Genomic DNA, 21,758 nt, shown 5'->3' with positions numbered 1-21,758 from the left:
TTATTTCCTTGGTATTTAGTGAGAAAAACATAAAAAAGTGTTTCACTGCAACGGATTGCTATTGAATCCTTTTCATGGTAGTTCGGAAGAATATTGTGAAAAATTAAAGGAATGTTCGTATTAAAATTTCATCGTAATTTATTTGTAGTTCTCGATTGTCAGGATTGGCAGGTATTTAGATGGATTTAGCTCTGGTTCATTTGCATGAACTTCTCACTGTGAAATCATTTAATCTTAAATAATTGATCACACTGAAGTTTGCCAACACAGGTAGGCACATGTAGGACAGAGTATATTTTTTGCTTGGAAAAAGACCCGACCCTTGGATGGAATGTCATACTGAATTTGTTGATTTATAGTCCATTGCGCATTTTCTACTGTAATCATTAAAAAGCATTTATCATTTTATTCATACTGTACATACAAACACTTGACTGGTAATTTCTTGGATTCTTATTGAAGATATTTTTAGGATGTTACCATAACCAGGTGGTGTTTCACAAAGAATTGAGTGTGACTAAGTGACACTTAGACAACATCACGCACACAGTATCTAAGGAGTATCCTCTTTGATGACTGCACAGTAATGTGCGTCCTCTGAACATGTTTTGATCATTTACGGTGTTGAGTTTTATAATGCATGCAATTATGAATTTTATGTGCGATTCAAAGTTATGATTAACTTTGTGAAACACCCCCTGGTATTTATCTTCATTATACAGCTGATTGTTATTTTTTCCCTTTCTTGTATAGAATGCTATCCTGTTTTCAAACAAACGTCATACCGACATTCAAGTGTATACTGAAGTTGGAGAAATCACCACTGATCTGCTCAAACATCATAATATCCACGACAGGGATGACATCGCCAGTGAACAGGTAAGCTGGTAGGCTGCTTAGTGATCTTAGAGGCAGATAATTATGTGTTTCCATGGAAATTTGACACCATTAGATATATATTACCCAGAGTAGAACAAGAGTTATTACCAGGAGATGTTATGTAATGCCACTGGAAATTGCCTTATGGTAAAGCTACTATTTCACTTTTCCCTTGCCTGACTTTTCCCAAGGATAAGCAGGGTTGGTCAAAGAATTTTTCGCTGGGACACTGAGTTTGCTCCATCACCCCCCAGATATCTCTGATAAATGTATCTCCAATGCTTTTCACTTTGTCTGTGGTCAGCAAATAATTATCCACTACCCATGAAAGCTGACACCTGTCTGATTTAACACATGAATTCAGTATGATAGGGTTACCAGATATATCAAAAATTAGTAGGAATGTGATATTATGAGTCTGTGTTCAGCTCATCAGCTCTTCTCCATCTAAATCAAATAATTTTGTTCATCCAGACATTAATATGGAATTTTAAAAAAATTGTTGTATTTGCTGGAGTTTTTGAATAAACATGATAGCTATTTTGATATTAATAATGTATGATGATGAGTATGATGATGATGGTGATAAAGATGGTCAGGGTGTGATGATGATGGAGACTACGGCAAAGTTGATGGTGGTGGTGATGTTGATGATGATGAGTATGATGATGATGATGATGATATTTTTTTATAATTTTCATTGTTTAGGCTGAAAGGGAGCTGAGGCACAAGCTCAAATCTGCCTTCAAGAACTTCATTGAGAAGGTTGAGAGTCAGACCAAAGGAGATATTGAGTTTGAGGTTCCATTCCGAGACCTTGGTTTCCCAGCCGTGCCCCATAGGAGTACTGTCCTTCTTCAACCAACCAGCAGTTGTATCATCAATGTCACAGAATGGGTATGTCATGTTTCTATAAATGTTCATTCCCTTAGCAGAGCTGCTAACCATTACGTTTGTGTCATAATTATTACCATTTTTGCAACCAAATTATCTTCTTTTTTTCAATAGAAAATCATGTCCTATTCAGAAAGATTGTCTCTATTTCATAAAACTTACACAAGTTTTGGTAACTGGATGAATGTAATTTCAGGTAACTGGACCAAATGTCAAGGGTAATTATTATTATTTGTTTGGTGTCCCCTGTGCCTGGGAGGCGAAAAGCGAACTGAATCACTATGACATGCAGGTCTCTCCAGATTGGGGGAGTGCAGGTGGACCACTACACCGGGGTTTCCGCCTACTCTTATATGAATAGTGCAGTGTCTCCACCTTTGCACATTAAGAAGTTCGTAATGTGCAAAGGTGGTGACTCTCATCTTCACGGGACCTCCATTTAACGTCCTTTTGAGGGACGGATTGTTTTCCACTGCATCTATTGAACATCTATCGAACCCACAAACTATGGTTCAACAGGGTCGACAGGCAGATGCTTTACCGAATGAGGCAACTACCGACTGAGCCAACTACACTTGTGGGTCAATATTTAAAAAAAAAAAGAGTTTTGAGCATGTCTGTATACAGTTCTCATTGTCAGAGGTTGAAAATTTCCCTTTTGACTAAGGGTCTTTGGACAATAGCATTGGAGGTAGGTTAGGTCTTGAACTGGTACTATTCATCATTGGCTGTGGCATATTATTGGCTTGAAAACAAGAATTACAAAGCTGATGTGGAAAGAAATCCCTTCCCAATGCAAATGTTATTTTTCTTACATTTGTTCCTTTTCTAACCATTCATCCCTTTATTGTTTACACTTTTTCCAGCCACCTTTTGTGATCTCCTTAGACGAGGTTGAATTGGTCCACTTTGAGAGAGTACAGTTCCACATCAAGAACTTTGACATGCTCTTCATCTTCAAAGACTATGCCCGTAAGGTAGCTATGGTGAATGCCATCCCCATGAACCTCCTGGATCAGGTCAAGGATTGGCTCAAGTAAGTCACTGACATTATTAGTTCTATCTAAAACTTTGTATAGTAATAAGAAAGATTGGTTTATTAATTGCATTATTGCTAATATCTCTCTATGCTCTTTGCAAAGTAAAACATGTACATTTATATTTGTGGAATATAAATAAGTGTTTTTGTTATTTTTTAGATTGATCTTTGGGCCTGATGTTGCCATCATATTAAGAATGATGAAAAGTGGCCCATGACTGCCTCATAATAAAACGTTAATAAATTAATAGTACAAGTTAATTCTTAAATCTTCTTAAATCTGTCCATGTTGGGAGAGAAAGGGAATATGTTGGCAGGAAGTGAATTCCACTGCCGAGTCGTCCTTGTAAGAATTATAAACTAACCTTAAGGAGGGCCCCTGCCATTTGTTTTTGGGGGGCTTGACCTTTAAGGGGTGTATGAGGAAAAAGGAGTTTAGATTTGTCTAATTGATCACTTTTTCATCTCTCTTTCTGTTTAGTTCTTGCGACATCAAGTACACCGAGGGTGTTCAATCTCTTAATTGGCCCAAGATCATGAAGACCATTGTGGACGACCCTGATGGGTTCTTTGAAGGGGGTGGATGGAGCTTCTTGGAGCCAGAATCAGAGGTAATGAATTATATTCACATGGTCTTCAAGCATTGGTCTATTTCTTAAATAGTCGTATACCACTTGGTCTAAATCCACTTGGTCTACTTTCACTTTGGTCTAATACCCACTTATTCTAAGCGTTATTAAGCCAATGCATAGTTGGTCATTGAACTTGCCATTGCCTGAGTAACCTCCAGTAATAATGGCATGCTGTCCACTGAGATCTCTCCCTTTTAATTATCCTTTAGTCTAATGCCCTGTTAGTCAAGTTTCTACTTCATATATGCTTGTTTTTTACCATGTCAACTCAATTTTAGTTCATTAACAGTTCAGCTTACTAAATAGATTAAGTTTTGTTAGACCAAGTGGATGTGAGATTAAATGGGTATTATATAGCCTGAATGGAAAGAAGACAAAAAGCTAAATGGGCCAAATGTCAATTAGATGAAATTGGACTTTATAAACCACCTGATTGTAGATGAACTAGGATGGAATGAGACCAAATGGAAAGCATATAAAATGGATGTTGGCGAATTCGTACTTTAACATTTTACCACAAAACACGATTACTGTTGCAGCACCAGGAAATAGATACGCATTTTCTTTAATTGATTTTCCCCCATTTTGGGTGATGATGTAAAATACACAGAAGCAGTTGAAAACATAATATTTACTGGGTTTTTTTCAGAATGAGGATGATGATGATGGTGATGTTAATGATGGTGATGACGATGATGTTGATGGTGATGGTGATGATGCTGATATTGATGATAATAATGATGGTGATGTTGATGATAGCGATGATGATGATGCTGATAATGGTGATAATAATGATGGTGATGTTGATGATAGCGATGACAATGACGATGATGATGATGCTGATAATGGTGATAATAATGATGGTGATGTGGATGATAGCGATGACAATGACGATGATGATGATAATGGTGATGACGATGATGATGTTGATGATGATGATGATAATAATGATGGTGATGTTGATGATGATGATGTGGATAATGATGATGATGATGATGGTGATGATGCTGATATTGATGATAATGATGATGTTGATGATAGCGATGACAAGGACGATGATGATGCTGATAATGGTTATGACGATGATGATAATGATGGTGATGTTGATAATGATGATGATGGTGATGTTGATAATGATGATGATGATGATGATGGAGGAGCCAAAGATTCAGTCAATGTTATCTCCATTTGTTCTTCATTCAGAATGAGCAAGATGATGATGATGAAGAAGATGATGGTGCCTTTGAGCCGTCTGGATCAGAGTTTGAAGAGAGCGAGTCAGAGAGTGAATACAGTGAAGGCTCCGAGGAGGAGTCAGAAAGTGACTATTCAGGTAAGTCATTTGTTTTTATCTATAGCTCTGCTGAAGTATAATTTAATCCATATGCTGCAATGAATGATGTCCTGGTGGGTGTTTCATAAAGCTGTTCGTAGGTTAAGAGCCACTTTAAGAATGACTGGTGATCCTTTCTTGTGGTAAATGATATATTCAGTGGCGATGATTAAGCGCCTAAGAAAGGTTCACCAGTCGTTCTTAAAGTCGCTCTTAACTTACGAACAGCTTTATGAAACGGCCCCCAGGACTTTATCTGTAACTCTGTGGAAGTATAATTATACCCCCGCCAAATGAAGTTTGAAGGGGGTATATAGGAATCAGTGTACGGTCGGTCGGTCCGTTGCAAATCTTGCGCATCGAACTACTTTCTCAATTTTTCACCAATTCTCTTGAAATTTGGATCACATATTGGTCTTGGGGTAAAGATGTGCAAGGCACATTTTTGGTACGTATTGAAAATTGCGTTGCCATGGTAATGGCATGAAATGCCAAAAATTAGGTGCAAATGTTGCGCATCGAACTACTTTCTAAATTTTTAACCAATTTGGACCACACATTGGTTCTGCGGTAAAGATGTGCAAGACACATATTTTGTGTGTGTCAGAAATCGTGTTGCCATGGTAACAACATAATATATGCCTCAAATTGGGGAAAAATATTTTGGTTCAAACTACTTGATCAGTTTTTTACCAATTGTCATGAACTTTGGCTCACACGTTGGTTTTGAGGTAAAGATGTTCAGGAAATATTTTTGCATGAGTCGGAAATCGTGTTGCCATGGTAACAATATATTATATGTAAAAAAATAGGTAAAATCTTGTAGTTCAAACTACTTCATCAGTTTTTAACCAATTCTCATGATATTTTGCTCACACATAGGTCTTGGGTAAAGATGGGCAAGACATATTTTTTTCCATGTGTTGCAAAGTGTTGCCATGGTAACGGCATAGGGCATGGGTATTAATCACCTTCAGTGATAGTTTAATCTGTTTAAAAACATTTAAGTTTATTCGCAAGGCTTATTTTTGTGAAATCGAACTTGGTTATTAGAGGATGTACTTGGGGGGAAATTGTTATGTAATGTAGTCACGGGTAGGCGAGACACAGTCTGGCTATATTGCCTTGTGTTATGTATGTTACTTACTTTTATTTTTGTTTTGCTTGTCTCATTTTACTCATTTTGTTTGCAATGTTAACAGAGGAGCTTGGGAGCAGCGAAGAGAGCGGAAAGGACTGGGATGAGTTGGAAGAGGAGGCAGCAGCAGGTGTGTATTAGTGACTCAGATTTTATATTCTGTCATCTGATCGGCTCAAATTGGGTCACATGATGAGTGCACCATCATCTCAGAGAGCTGTATCTAAAGTGCATAGAGCTGTTTTTAATTTGATCTGCACTATGAAAATATCAGTTATTGTTATTCATACCTGCGTTTTAATCATTCTGTTAGGAATGTATTATTTTGGGGAAAATAAATTTGCCAATTTACCTGTGTGTTCATATTTCTATGAAAAAAAATCTTGTATTGAATAGAAAATCTAAGAATGTCTGTATTTCTGGAAAATTCTCAGTAATATGTTCCTATTTCCTCGCTGTGAGGATATTCAGGTACAGCTATCAATGTTTTTTACGGTCTAGTAGGTGTTTATTTTCAACTCAGTTGAATGAGACTTTAATAAAGATACGTTGGTATGACTCATTGTCATGATCATTTTTGTTTTGACATTTTCAGCCGATCGACGGAAAGACCTCAACATGGAAGACGAGACCACCACCTCCAAGAAGGGTAGCAAGCGCCCCCCTCCACCACCACCTCCCAAGAGGAAACGATCGGGCGGTGGTAGGCCCTCGCCTGCCAAGAAATCAAGACGTCGTTGAGAATTTAATCAGTGTCAGCGCACATCCAAACCATCCGAGCCTGAGGGAATAGTTTGAATACAAAGAGTAGTACAGTGAAACCTGTGTATGGATACCACCTAAGGGAAATAAGACATGTGGTCTTTGTGAGCAGGTGGCCTTTGTGGAAAGGTTCCTATAATGCACGTTTCAGTGGGGGAACTGATCAAGGGAAGCAAAAATTTGTGGTCTTGATAGACCTTGGCCCGTCTTACAAAGAGCTGTGATTGATCCGATCAACCACAACTATGGAAAGCCAGTCACGCCAAAGTCTAAAATGTATGTTTGTACAAAATATTCTCTAGGTATGATGTGTACTCATGCAATTGCCTTGACAATTCAATGTGCTCCTCTTTGTTTACAAATGACATTGTGAAAATTTCCAGTAGGAAATATTATAACGATGATGGATTTCCATGTATTAGAGGTTGATTGGATCAATTAAAACTCTTCGTGGAACACCCTCAGGAGAGGTGCACAGTCAATATGTGAGACTGTGTCCCATCTTAGAGCAGAGACTTTTGTCAATCATTTTTTGTATCTTGGATCGTGTAACATAAAGTTTATCAATCAATCGTAGACCCAATTTCTATGATTGATTACAATGATCATAGTTTACAATAAATCAGCCCCACAATAAATTGCTAAGCTGTATGATGAGGGGCCTGGGACAATCTTCGGTTTTAGAGATCAATATCATTGTTTGCATACTGCCTCAAATAAATGTGAGTAGCCGATTCCTTATGAAAAATGACCCCTTTTCACAGACTTCGAGAGAAATCATGTACTTTTTATATCATTCACATACACACAAATAAAGATCTGACCTCAGGTACACAGAATTTTGGTTGAGGTAAATTGTTTTGTTATTCGCATTTCTTTTTTTTTTCTGCAATGCAAAGCAAATCTTAGCCACACAAATCTCTGGGAGAAAATCTCCCATACTGGAGAGAAACTGAATATTTGCCTTGGAATTTTTCTTACATGAAGACATAAAATGATCCTATATTCTTATTGACCAGGAAAGGTACAAGAAAAATAAAATGAATTGCTCATAAGTAAGGATATAACCAATGAATGTTTTCCTTGGTGTTTGTCAGGGCAAAGTTCTACGCTGCAATGTTGTAATGGCATGGATTCAACTCCTGCTCTTGTCATACTTGTTGGCTATTAATTGATAATACTGTCTATTTTGTTGATATTAGATCGGACAAAATTGAATCTTTATAAAAAAAAACCTGAAGTCAACTAAAATATTAATTTGGTCTGGTGGCCTAAATGGCAGCTGGGCATATTAATGAATTTGGCCAAAACTTAATTTATCATGGTTGGATCCTCATAAAAATAGATTGTTCCAGTGAGGCAGACAAGTTGACTGTGTCGTCACAAATTTGTGGGTTTTTTTTATGATACCTCCGATATCATGCTCTTGTATATAATTTTGAATATATTCAATGATCATGATTGCTAGCTCTGATTTCATAATCATACTCATTCTAAAAAAAAAATAAATTGATCTTATATTAACAGCGGTCTCTTTATCAAATATTTACAATGGATGGAATTATTTATGCAGATTATTCTTGAACGAAAAAACAAATGAGGGAGACCTTGAGCTGTACATATCATAGAATGCTGACAATTTTGTATGAAGAATTTTTTTTCATGTATACAACAATTTGTAACATTCGTGTTTGTCAAAACAACCATGAGTTCAATGTATAGTTAAGTTCATTGTATTGGTAAATGTGTTGTGAAGTTCCTATATTTTCATGTACATGGTTCGTGAAATTTCATGTCCAAATAAATGGAGATTTTGGGAAAAACTGTCCATTTGCCGTTCGTTATCTCTTGTCGATGGGAAAATTAAGTGGGCATAATTGTTTGTATAAAATATATTATTGCAAGGCTAATTCAAGATTGAAAACTTCAGAAATTTGGGTGCTCTTTACACTACCATTCAATATTATAGCAATATTACTCGACACATTTGTCACGAACTATTCCAAAATCCACTCACAATATTGGGATATTTCGACTTGACCAAGTTGGTTAGAATTGTGTTATCAGAGATGCCAACCATCTTACAAAAAAGTATTCTAAAAGAAGATAAAAAAGTCTTGTTGGACGAAAAAGGATTTTTAGGAATTTTTTTTGCCGTTATAATCGCCAGCCTGTAACTGTCATACGACACATCAGGGTCCAGTTTCATAAAGACTTGTTATAATAAAAAATGCAAGATTTTAACAAATTTATCATCAGCCAATCAGATTTAAGGATTTCAGTAGCTTTTAACTGTTGTTGCAAATCTTTCACTATAACAAGTTTTGTATGAAACGGGTGACTGGTCAATGTAAAGGATGGCGCAGCCGCAGGCTCGAACCGACCATAGAATCTATTGAAAGCAGTTCTTGCACTCCACATTTGCCTTATATTAAATACAAGGGAATTAATATGCCCAAAAACGGGGATGATTGGCATCCCTAAGCTACATAGCAAATGTTGACACTTTCCATACAGCAGAGCATTTTGTATACATCACAAAGGATCGTGTGTAAACAATGAAATAATTGCACACAAAGTGAGGGATTGTCGTTTGTCCACCGAAAAATACAATATTTTATATCATGGTGTGTATATAAATGGTATATTACACTAATATTGTGAACTGAGCGTATTGCTCTAATATTGTGAAAGTGTGGAGGATAGAAGTTCAAGGAATAGAAATAAGAGAAAAGGCAGAGCTAGGAGATACAATCATTGAGAAAATGAATGTGGAGACAGAAGAGGAGTGAAATGTGTTTTATCAATGGTTAGGTTATATCACTGCTGACACAAGTGAAATCACAACAAAGGTCAGTTTCCACAATAAACTTTTTTATTTCACATATATACCGATTACCAATTTACAGCTACAAATATATTTTTTTACAATCAACAGTACTGTATAATTTTCATTTGATACATATAAACAAGTCACTTGTATTACAAATTAATGGGTCATATGCATAAAAAGTAGCAATTGCTTCGAGCACAAGCAATATCTAGCCAAGCAAAAGATCATGCTTCAGCAATTGCTTTATTTCGTATGCATAACCATTTGATAGTGCTTAAACCCTTTTCTTGCCTTTGGAAAGCAATTGCTAGCATTTTGATCGATTGCGACGTCACGCTGCGAACACAACTCGCAGAAAAGGCATGATACGAATGCACAAAGGTGTGGCAGTACAAATTACCGCATCTTTCCTATAACATCTTTCCTCGTCGTGTCAAACAAACTTGTTTCTTTTTTATAAACAACATGTTTGACATTTGGTTTGCACTTATTAAGAAGAAAGCATGTACATGTAGGCTACAGTACACCTTGGTGTTCTCTCTCGGGTGCATAAACATGATTAAAAAATGCAAACGCCCTGATTAAGCAAACGCTCAAGCTGCTCTGAAGGAGCTTGAAAAAAACTAAAAACAAAGCAAGTGTTTAAACACACAAGCAAAATGTTTGCTTTATGCATACGCGTTTTAGCAATAGCTTAATCGTCAAGGAAATGCTAGCAGTCAGTTAGCGATTGCTTAAACTTACTAGCAAAACCATTTGCTCACTCATTTTCATGCATACGGAATCAAGCAAGAGCAATTGCTACTTTCTATGCATCTGACCCAATATCTCTGCATAAACTCAATCACACCTTACAATCCAACTGGCACTATGTGAGGTATGATATCATAGTTCATCATCTGAGTCACAGATATTTATTCATCTACATTGAAAGAACAAGTCAAATTTATAAATATATGATTATGAATAAATCAGAGATTGTCAATACAGGCATTTCCTTTCCTTTTTCGCTTCATCAGTCTGTGAGTTATTACTAAAACAAAGTATTTTCAAGCAACTTTGTTTCATTTATAGACACCATTTCAAATACATTATGGAATGATATAACCAGATGCATGATCACCCTGCATTCTATACTCCCTCAATGAACGACCCTAGCAACAGTCTGCACTGAATTTGTTTTACACATACAAATCTTCGCTGCAGCACTTAGTCCTCTTATCTCAAATATTGTGGAGAAAGTTTTTTTTTTTCCTCAAATGGGTAATCTAGGCGACCAGGCCCTAATCAGATTAGATAGATATCTTAGTTAAAAATGCACATTTTCCAAATATATTTTGGTTTTAGAAGATGACAACATCTACAACTTGATTTTTCAAACTTGACTAAAACATTTTCAATTCCAACAGCGGTCTTTGCAATCACCCTTTCAGAGGTATTTCCCTCATTTAATGCTTCAATTGCTGTGGACAGGGCCACATCAGCAGGAATTGTGGACTTCCTGTTGCTGTGAAGACAGTAAGAAGTTGATCCGTTTCATCCTTGGAAATTTGGGAAACAGGAGAGGGCAACTGGCGAGTGGGAACCAGGGGCTAAGTCAGCAGTAACTTGCGGTAACTCAAAAGCCTCAAAGTAGGAACCTAGAACGACTAACCAGAAGAGGTTAGTGGGAGATGTAGAAAAAATACAAGGAGACCCATTAAAAGGCACACGAGCCCCCCCCCCCCCAGAACACTGTGCAGAACCAGTTTGTTGGAAGGTTTGGCCAAAGTAGACAGTTTTAATTCTGAAGAACTTGTGGAAGCGGACTCTTGACAAGGATTATAGCGATTGAAATTTGAAACTTCAACTGACAGGTTTGAGAAATTATATTAACCAAGAGAGATGAAGGAACATATCTGTACTGATCAGCGACAAGCTCCCCAGAAGACGTTGCGCATGCTCCAGGAATTTATTTTGATTTGTGTGTGTAGCTGAAAATTTTATGTTTATTTTTTTTTAATGCTCGCAAGAATCAGGCAAAAAAACTTGGTAAGTCTTCAAGCAAATCACATCGTCTCAACCTTCTACCACTTGGATGTTTAGAAGTGGATTTTGAAAATTAATGTGTGATCCGTTAATTTCTGTGTGAAAGTTGTCACTGGATGTCAGGCTCTGTATCACCACAACAGACCCCATACCAGCATACTACGGTCTGTCAATGAAGAATAATGATAAATGTCAGCAGTGATAGAATTCTCCAGAACAGATGGTTATTTCTGCAGACTCCATGAAGCAAAATGCTCAAAGTTCTGGTTATAAGGTGCTTTTAGAGAGAGCGTCTTTGATAACGTTCTCTGTCTTCTCCCAGAGAGCTATCGCAAGTTCTTTATTCTGGGCTTCTTCTGAAGGCATGCAGGCACAGCAGTGATTGAAGTACATCCCTCCAACACCTTCTAACTCCCTGGCCGTAGCACAGAACATAGATGTAGCTGCTCCTTGTTGCTGTAAAACAAAACAGAATAACAGAAAGGTTAGTCAATGGACTACTCAATTATGTGACTCCAAAAAGCTTTGCACACGGACTGCTCAGTTGGGTGTTTCATAAAGTTTTTCGTAAGTTACAAGCGACTTTACGAACGACTGTGATCCTTACTTGTGGTAAATGATTCACACCAGACTATCACGGGCGTTAATTTAATTCAGAAGGATCACCAGTTGTTCATAAAGTTGCTTGTAACTTATGAACAGCTGAAACACACCGGGGGCCGTGTCATAAAGCTGTTTGTAAGTTAAGAGCGACTTTAAGAACGACTGGTAATCCTTTCTCACGCGCTAAACCATCGCCAATTAATCTATCATTTATCATTTATCATCTATCATTTATGAAACACCCGGTATAGAAGGGAACTGGTATATGCTACAGGCACACCGGCAAAAACCACAAAAGCTATTACATTACTACCAACAACATACTATTATTTGATTTGGAGTTTTTATTGGTATGATGGTGGAAGAAAAGTGAATAATATGATAAGGGCTCAACACAGAAATCAGACATTGACATAGACCTGATAAAAGTTGAGGTTAGTACTCACAACTGATTTGGTGAAAGGCCTGACCATCATAAACAATATCCTATATGGCCACCAGTTTTGGCTGATCCCCGTGTAAATCATATTGCCAGGGTGGACTGCATTGCATATCACATCATGTGGGGACAGCCTTCTATTGAGTTCATTGCTGTGGAGAATGTTGCAGAGTTTGGTGCGACCGTAGGCAAGGACGGGCCAGAACTTTTCCTTTGGCATGGCTACCTCACTAAGGTCCAACTTGTTGGAATAGAAGTTTATAAACCTGCATTCATGAGAGGGAGAAAAGATTTAGGCCTGGAACTAATAGGAAACTTGTGGTATACTACTAAGAACTTAATATGGAAAGCATTCAAATTTAAAGTGTTCCTATTGTGGAATATTTTAAGGATGAAATTAACAGAGCAGTGACTTAGGATGACAAGACATAAATATTTTGAGTTTTCTATCAAAGGTAGGGCTGAGTCTTGTATGAAATTCCTTTTTGCTGGACTTAATGGCATTTAACCTGTTATAACCTAGTATTCTGATATGTGGAGAACTCATTAAAAAAAATATATTATCAAGAAATGATTGATTCTTATCCTTCCAACAAAAAGTATTGAACAAAGTTGATTTCCAAACTATAAATAAATTTCCACTTCCCCACTTTCCTATCAAAAAATCATCAGTGTCTATGACGTTTCCTGCAAGGAGGCTGATGTATGCAATCTTTAAAGCTGCAGTGGCTTTGCAATCTCATACAGACAAGTACATTGTGTGCATGTCACATTGAAATGCCTTAATATTGCTTGTGCTTGCTGCAGCAAAAAGAGCATTTAACGACCAACACTACCTAGGGAGACATCAAATAAAGCAACTAACATATACAAAAAAGTAAGAAATATGACATGCCAATCCCATTCCCAAAGTTAATTTAATAAGCACAGAATTCATAGATAAAAATTATCACTACCAACTATTAAATCGATACAATAATTTAAGTATGCTGTAAAAGGTTGAAAGAAACAAGGCCTTGGAGAGTGTTTCATCAACATTTTCCATCTGACATGTTATCAGATCTGACTACTTTCCTTGATTTTGATTGGCTGAGAAGCACAGTTCCTATAGTAACTGATGGATAAAATGTCAGACAACTCCTTTCATGTAACACTCCCCTTGTCTATTGAGTATTTGCTTCACCTGTGAGACTCGGATGAAACTATCACGATCCTGGCAGGTGCAGATTTCTTCAACGTCTCGGTCAGTAGGTTGACCAGGTGAAAATGTCCAACATGGTTGACCTGAAAGGTCATCTCAATCCCATCCTCGGTCAATTCCCATGGTGCACCAAAAATACCTGCATTGCAGACCAGCATATGGAGGGGCCTGATAAAAGGAGATTATTACAAATGATTAACATACAATTTTATTTATTTTTAAAGTAAAAAGCAGAAATAATCATACATTTATTCTTTTGGCTGGAAAAAAACCTTATGGGCAGACCAAGGTAGAGGCATTTTATACTTAATACTCCATTATGATACATGAAAATAATCATAAGAACAGATAACGAAGGAAAATCGCAGAGCAATCAGAAAACAAATATCAATCAGGGATCAGTAGTACAGAGTAATTAGTATTCTTGAACATTGAACCCTTGATAAAGTACATATCATCTATCATATCATGGTACATCTTATGCTGCTATCTTTTTCCTTAGCCTTGCTTATAAAATTGCCCAAGAAGGCATAACCTTCCTAACCTTTCCATCAGCATTTATTATTTGCTTAGGGGATTTCCTTTATTGCTATTCCATTTTCTTTATCTATAGTACTATTGCATTTTTACATTTTTCTTCACATTTTGGCATCTCACATGTATATTTACATTTACACTTACAGTGGAATTCAACCTTTGTCATATAATGTTGTTTGAGAAAAAAAGTAAAACAGACAGGTGAAAGTTTGACAGAAATCAGAGAAGTAGTAAGAAGTTTATGGCTGTTTTAACATTGAGATCCCTAAGATTATGTAAATTTCAAAATGGCAAGTGGGTAAGTTAGTTATGACAAGTGATAGAGACAACTTTCCCAGAGGCCATGTAATTAACTATTCCTACATTCCCCACTGTTTTGTCTATGATGAAATTGTGAGAACTGGAAATGAAAAGGTCACTTGAAGGATTCTTGCTGGAAAGACAAGGCTCTGAATTTGACAAGGTTCCTAATAGTTAACATGGGTTAAGATGGATCAAGGTCTTAATTTGTTTTCTTACCAATCACGCAGCATGTAGTTCTGGGCAAACTGTTCAATGCTCCGAAGTGATGCCAGGTCTAGCTGCATCACAATAACTTTGGCCTGGTCTAACCTCTTCTTGATTTTAGACGCAGCATCATTCCCCTTCTTCAGGTTCCGGCATGCAAGGACAACATGAACACCATGCAACGCCATTGACAGAGCAGTTTCAAATCCTGAAAAAGAAGAGATATTTCAACAACAAAAAAAAAAGGAAAAATTCAACACTTTGCTGCAGTAATGCCAAGAGTCAAGAGGTTGTAATCTCACAACTGACTTCATCATTTCAACTTGTATTTGGTTTTGGTTAGCTGAGAACGACTTTTTGCAACTGTCCCATAATTACAACTTGGCAGTGCTGACAAGTTTCATAGTTTTATGAAAAAATTCCCTGAAGAGGGGGGGGGGGGTGTAGTCACATATCATTATTTCACATTGCTAGGCCTATATATATAGGTCTGGTACACTTAACCAAAAGATCATTGAATTGGTTTATATTTAGTTGGTCTACCAGCAGTGTGATCTACTTCCCAGATAGTCATATACCACATGGGCTAGACACATTCGGTCTACTATCATTTTGGTCTAATTGTTGTTTAGTCTATACTACACTTGGTCTAATTAGTCTTAGTCTAATTGTCATTTAGTCTAATGCACAGACCGTCTAATATCCACTTTTTTTACAAAGTATTTGCACTTTGCCAAATAAATATTTGATTCATAAACAGTTCATCTATTATAATATAGAATATTAAAGTGGCGTTGGACCATGTGGATACTAGGACTAGACGAAATTGGTATAGCACACTGGAAATGAGACAAAACAGTAAATGGGCTACATGGCAATTAGACCAAATGGTTGGTAAATAAATTGCTTGTAGATAAATAAGAATTAGACCATGTGGGATGAAAGCAAACAGAGAGTAGACAAAATGGGTGTAGACCAAGACCAATTTACCATTGAACCTACCTATGCCTGAGTTAGCTCCAGTGATAATAGCATACTGTCCACTGAGATCTCTCCCTTGTAATACATGCAAAGCCGTGCTGAATGCATCAAACCGCTGGGCAAGCTTTGTGGGGTCTGGGCTCTCTTCCATGGCAAAGGCAAGGCGGGGATCTGTGTATGTTGTTCTCTTGTTCAAATGGCTAAATAAAATATTTAAAAAACGTGTTTTATTATTCTGTAATTGCCCATGAGAAATGAAAATAAATACATTTTCATGGATCTTCCTTCAGGTATCCCACAGAAAGAATGATTAAAAATCAATTAGTACTGTTCATATACCACATGTTACCGATGTGCATAAGTACTTTCAAACATAGGTCCCTCAGAAAAATGCAATAGTGCAGTATTCTAACCTATATGGGCTTGGTTTAGACATAAGATGTAATCTTCACGGCCAATAAATTTCATCTACCAAAAGCGGAACATCAATCATCTACCATACATCATAAAAGAAATCATTGCACACATAAAGTGGAAGCAAAATAAGCTCAAACTTTTGCTGTAATGGCAAGTATATGAACAGGAGATGAGTTTGCTTTATACTGCAATATTATGGTAATATCTGCAAAATAGTCATGAAATAGGCGTTGAAATGGAGGGAGCAAAGTACAGGCATTCACTGACCCCGTTCACATGTGCCATCAAAATTCAAAATCAAATTGCAGTCACATTTGCAGTCTACAGATAGCAAATGTTTCTAAACAAGATGAGGAATGCCGAATAGACATAGACTATAACTATAAATTGATAAGTACTTTTCGTTTAGCTTTCACTTCTTTGTGGAGTTAAACTGATTGTTATTAGAACCTTTAACTTACTCTAAATTTTTATTAGAAAATCCATTGACTTACTCAACAAAAAATTGTCTTCCTTTGTCATCAACTGCCTTAGTCCAGCCAAATGGAAGTTCTAAATAAAATAAAAAGATGAGAGATAAATTAACATCTAAATTATCATTTATAAAAAGCAGCCAATGCCCGCATGCCTAACCTGAACATTAGTAATGAGAGAAAAAGAAAGATCTCTAGGAAGAGATAGGTAGAGAAATAAAAGAACCTGATGATAGTATCCAATGTCTATGTGCCATAGCAGAACATAGCATGACCATTATTCAAGAAAAAGGGAGATGGAATGAGATGATTATACTTCAGTCAATGCATGCATACAAGACCTTGATATCAAGCATGCTCATTAATCAAAGAGAGGGGTGGAGAGAAGAGGGAGGGAGGGAGATAAAAGATAGAATAATAAAGAGAGGGAAAGAAAGATGTGAAACGTGATAGTTTTCAAAATTTCTGCATGTTACAATGTTGTGCCACATGATCATGAGACGATTTCTGAAAATGAGATGATTTTAAAACGATCCTAAAAATAATGAGTTTAAGTATCATATCAAAATCATTGTGGGGCTTCTAATTCATTATTTTCTCTAAATAGAATGGGAAAAAAAGAGTCAAATTTAATAACAAAATACATAACAATCTTTACCTCCAGTGATCCGTTTCCTTTTCCCAGTGCGAGGATGATTCCAACTTGTTGTCTGATCTTGATGGCTTTAAAAAAGAAAAGGGGTTGAAATTTGATAATTTGACCTATACTATCAATGCTTTTCAAAAAGTGGCAAATGCACAATAATTTTACCATTTGATAATTTCCGTTTCGCATTTTGATAAATGTCAATCTTAACTTTTAATCTTAATTCTGAATTAGAGGTAAAATATCTTGTTCGTTTCACACGCCCGCAATTTTGTAATTAAGGAAATCAATGTCAATAAAAATGAACAGAAAATAATTTGGCCACAATGAAATGAAGGATCAAATAGACCCCCACCCGATCACATTCACTTTTCAAGTGTGCAGTGATGTGTTCACTTTGTACTGGTTGCATATATAGGATTATGTAACAACAGTATACCATCCAATAATATTCTTTTACAAAATAACTTTGACTCGGCTCTGGCACTGTAGCCTACAATAGAGTACCGAAGTGAACTGATGACGTCACAAAAACTTCTTTCTTTTTTTTGCATTTCAGCAATGCTACAAAGTACTCAGATTCTCAAGGAAATTTGTACCCTGCAATGAGGGCCTCATAAAAATCTGCTAAAAATTTACAGATTTTGCCTAACCATTCTTGCCTGCTGATGACATGAACAAAAGGTAAAAAAAATACAGCCATGATTACATGATTTGCAGGTCCATCCTATATTACTGAATACCTTTAAATTATCATATATCAGTCTAACTTGTTAATAACATTTTTAGTGGGAAGTTCACCATGAGGCCTGACCAAAAGATGTTTTCTGAAGAAAAATTATTCAAAAAATATTGAAGGTTTCATGAAAATAGTGAACTTTGTATGTTTTTTTTTCTTCCCAGTCCTTTTTACATTGTAGTATCATGTATTTATTGTCTTCATGTTTCTATGGTGCATTTTTACAGGCTGTGCTGTTAGGATTATCACCTCCATAATTGTTGAACTCTTGACTTAGGAATGTCTTAAAGGGGAATCCAACCCAAATAAAAACTTGTTTTCATATGAAAAAGAAAAATCAAGACAAGTTGATAGGTGAAAGTTTGAACAATATTGGACAAACAACAAGAAAGTTATGAATTTTTAAAAGACTTCAAATTGGCCGCATATGGGATTTCATAGTGATGTAAGGCAAGGACTACTCTTCCATGTACTCCAATACATATTATGGCTAAAATGTCATTTTTCTCAAAAGTTTTATTTCAAATTATATTTTTCTTTCATGAGGACATAAAACAATATACTACCTGGATTACATTAAGATTACTGCCCCAGGGGAATGGGTACTTAGGAGAAAACCACAAATCCCTAATAAGTACATGGCCTATGGGAAAGTTGTCCTTGCCCCTTGTCATAATTTACTTACCCAGTTGCCAATTTGAAATCTACATACTATTAGTGATCTCAATTTTAAAGCAGCTATAACTTTCTTATTGCTTGTCCGATTTCTTTAAAACTTTCGCCATTCTGTTTAGTTTATTTTTCTTCTTCCCAACACAACCATTTATGGCCAAGGCTGGATTCCCCTTTAATGTGAATCCTTTGGAATTACCTATTAAATTGAAAATATTTATATGCTAACAGTAACAGTGACTATAAATGACAATATATTGGGGTTTTTTTCACTTCCAGTGACAAATATCATGCGGTCTTTGGGTTTTATTAAGCATCATAAATGAGTAGTTTCAAAGATCTTGAAAAACCGGCCAACCCTTTAAACTGTGAAACCCTACCCTTAATAATTATTAGGTAATAAAAATGCTGTTAACAAATATGTGGAGAATTTACAATTTCATGCTTGATTTGCTAATTTCTCAGGCCCCACCTTCCTCAAATCGGACTCTAAACACGAAGTTGGGGCAAAAAGTACATCTTTCTAAAGCATTTTTAGTCCCCTTTATTATACCCTCGTAAATTTGACCATAAGCACGGACTCTAGTTTGCTCTCCTAGCAAGATAAATAGACTCTAGAGATCTACCCCCTTTTCTATGTCTATTTAAAAGTTTTTAGTGTTTTTGACACCCTTCCATTTCTAATGTTACATACATCTAGATTTACGTAACATGCCCAATCTTGAAAATACATAATTTTTATGCGTTTCTTTGGTTGCGCCTGGTAATGGTATCCACTCATCAATGGACGTGGCCCCCTGGGGCATAACTGGCTTCTGTACACCCAGTTGTTGTGTGTCCGGACGATCAATTTTAGAAAGTCATTTGGAAAAAATTACATGCGAAGTTTCAATTCTTAGTACAAAATGTTAGAAAATATAATAGAGAACAAAATAGAAGATGATTACAACTATTGAATTCATATTTTTAATGAAATCTTAAGACAAAAAAGAAGGCTTCAAAAATATAAAGTGTCCGAACACCCGACCCCCTAACCTAACTTCCTACAAAAGTATAGTGAGTGATTGTATTACCGACCGGCCTTGTATTACCGAACGCGCGCATCATACGCATAAGAAAATAATTTCATATGCTCAAAATTTTGCAACATCCTTCCAAAGAGAACTTGAATAGAAAGATGATGAAAAATTGTAAAAAACACATTTTCAAAGTCTTAATATTCTTAAAATAATAAAATATGGTCAAAATAGCTCATCAGTGATTTTGTTGTTTTCTCAACTTTTCCCATAGATAACACACGTTCGGTAATACGATACCTTTTTCAAGTGACCAAAATATTTCACATGCGAAGAGGGGTCCGATTGGAAGCTAATATCGTAAAAAGAAAAAACGATTTAGGCAAAATTTTTACATATTTATATTTTGTAGGAAATTGTGTATTTATGGTGAAAGTTTGGTGAATTTTATGAGAATAATGTGTTTGATATGATTGAATTCATGAAAAGTGTTCGGTAATACGATCCACTACCATACAATATTACTAACTCAGCTCAGACCGAGTCGGGACAGTCTTACTCTTAGTCTTACTCAGATTCAGTAAAAATCAACATGATCAAATCGTTAGACGTTACCAGCATCACAAGCCTTACGGTATAAAACTCTAATAAAACAGATATTTAAAAATCTTAGACACACATGATATCCACTTTACATTGAACGTGATTTCGTATTTTCTGGAAGCTAGCAGTGCAGTGCGCTGATCTGTGAGAGTGAGCTCAGCCGAGCTGCTGCACAACCACCGTACCGTACCACCGCACTAGCTGGCCACTATACAGGACGATGGAGACAAGCTGCGGTCCCCACCCAGGCCTTCCCGGTACGGCCTGCCCTTGGTCGACTCTGAACTGCTGTCCTGTGGGCTGGAGGACCTACATCCGATGTGGGTTATTTATAACAGAAAAGCCCAGAAATAACAACATAGTGATAATGTAAATAAGCCTGGAACATACTTAGCATAATATACTCGACCATTCCCTGTGCTCCTTTCTTCCCAGCCAGCAGGCAGTTCTTCGTCGCTGTCCGTGTCGATGAGGGTGCTCGGGGCTGCCATTGTATAGCGATCGATCTCGTTCCAATTAATCAATCGCATGCATGTACCGTACATCCGGCCGGCTGGCCTGGATCGACAGCTAGCGCCCCGACCGACCGTACCATCACTCTTGCCGCCTCGCCTCCACATTGATGTGTAGAGCAGCAACCAGGGTGCAGCAGATATTCATCATGATCACTATTTATCACTTTTTCTTATCAGTATATCATCATTTTCGATCTGTTTATAATCACCATCAGACATCGTCATCATGCATCACCAAAACCATCATCATCTCATTATCATCATCAGCTCATCGTGATCATCATCATCTCATTATCACCATCATCATCTCATCATTATCATCATGATCACCATCGTCAGCATTATCATCATCATCACCACCATCATCATCACCTATATTCATCACTATCCAGGATTGAATATATGGGAGTGCCCACCCCCCCCCCCCCCCCCATAAAAAGAGGTTTTTGTGAATAGTGCTGAGTTTTCTTTGGGAGCCACTTTGATTTTGTTGACATTAAAAAAAAGATTTAAGTTAAAATAACATAAAATGATCTTGTTTAATACGCAGGGCCCGCTGGTAGAATTAGCAAGAAAGCGTTGGCCATTTACTTTGACAAATTTTCCAAGATTGATTTTTCACTTTGTGTTCAGGGACATCACATGAAACAACTTTCAACTTGGTGTGAAATGTCTAATTTCCTGCTTTTCGTGTATTTCGCCTTCTAATGAAAATTTCTTGACCTTCTAAACCTTCTGGTAACTTCTTAACAGGAGGTCTAGGCCCAGGGTATACATGTATGATGCTGTACACTCTTCTGTTCAGTACAAGACAAAAATTTGGCGTGTCAATCAACGCAATCAGGGCATTTTCGAAATTAGACCCCAATCC

At 36.7% G+C, this 21,758-nt stretch overlaps 2 protein-coding genes across 2 annotated transcripts in view; one reads left to right on the top strand and one right to left on the bottom strand.

Annotated features, from left to right (window-relative positions):
• The window catches only part of LOC129269208 (FACT complex subunit SPT16-like), a 33,650-nt gene extending 25,149 nt beyond the window's left edge, over positions 1-8,501 (top strand). Inside the window, exons 18-24 of the mRNA XM_064095308.1 lie at positions 754-879; positions 1,588-1,776; positions 2,640-2,809; positions 3,294-3,423; positions 4,648-4,777; positions 5,980-6,045; positions 6,511-8,501. Coding sequence (XP_063951378.1) covers positions 754-879; positions 1,588-1,776; positions 2,640-2,809; positions 3,294-3,423; positions 4,648-4,777; positions 5,980-6,045; positions 6,511-6,656 — 957 coding nt within the window. The 3' untranslated portion in view covers positions 6,657-8,501. The remainder of the gene's footprint in view (positions 1-753; positions 880-1,587; positions 1,777-2,639; positions 2,810-3,293; positions 3,424-4,647; positions 4,778-5,979; positions 6,046-6,510) is intronic.
• Positions 8,502-9,530: 1,029 nt separating this feature from the next.
• Positions 9,531-21,002, bottom strand: LOC129253855 (WW domain-containing oxidoreductase-like). Its single transcript, XM_054892285.2, has 8 exons — positions 20,763-21,002; positions 17,355-17,419; positions 16,718-16,775; positions 15,828-16,006; positions 14,838-15,033; positions 13,764-13,949; positions 12,588-12,846; positions 9,531-11,994 (listed from the first exon to the last, which is right to left on the bottom strand). Exons 1-8 carry the CDS (start codon positions 20,990-20,992, stop codon positions 11,806-11,808), a joined length of 1,362 nt encoding a protein of 453 aa, XP_054748260.2. The 5' UTR covers positions 20,993-21,002; the 3' UTR covers positions 9,531-11,805.
• Positions 21,003-21,758: the final 756 nt, after the last annotated feature.

The sequence above is a fragment of the Lytechinus pictus genome, chromosome 2, assembly GCF_037042905.1.
Source record: "Lytechinus pictus isolate F3 Inbred chromosome 2, Lp3.0, whole genome shotgun sequence".
Lineage (NCBI taxonomy): Eukaryota > Metazoa > Echinodermata > Echinoidea > Temnopleuroida > Toxopneustidae > Lytechinus > Lytechinus pictus.
Note: the sequence above shows the minus strand (reverse complement) of the source record. Positions and strands in the feature narration are given on the sequence as shown.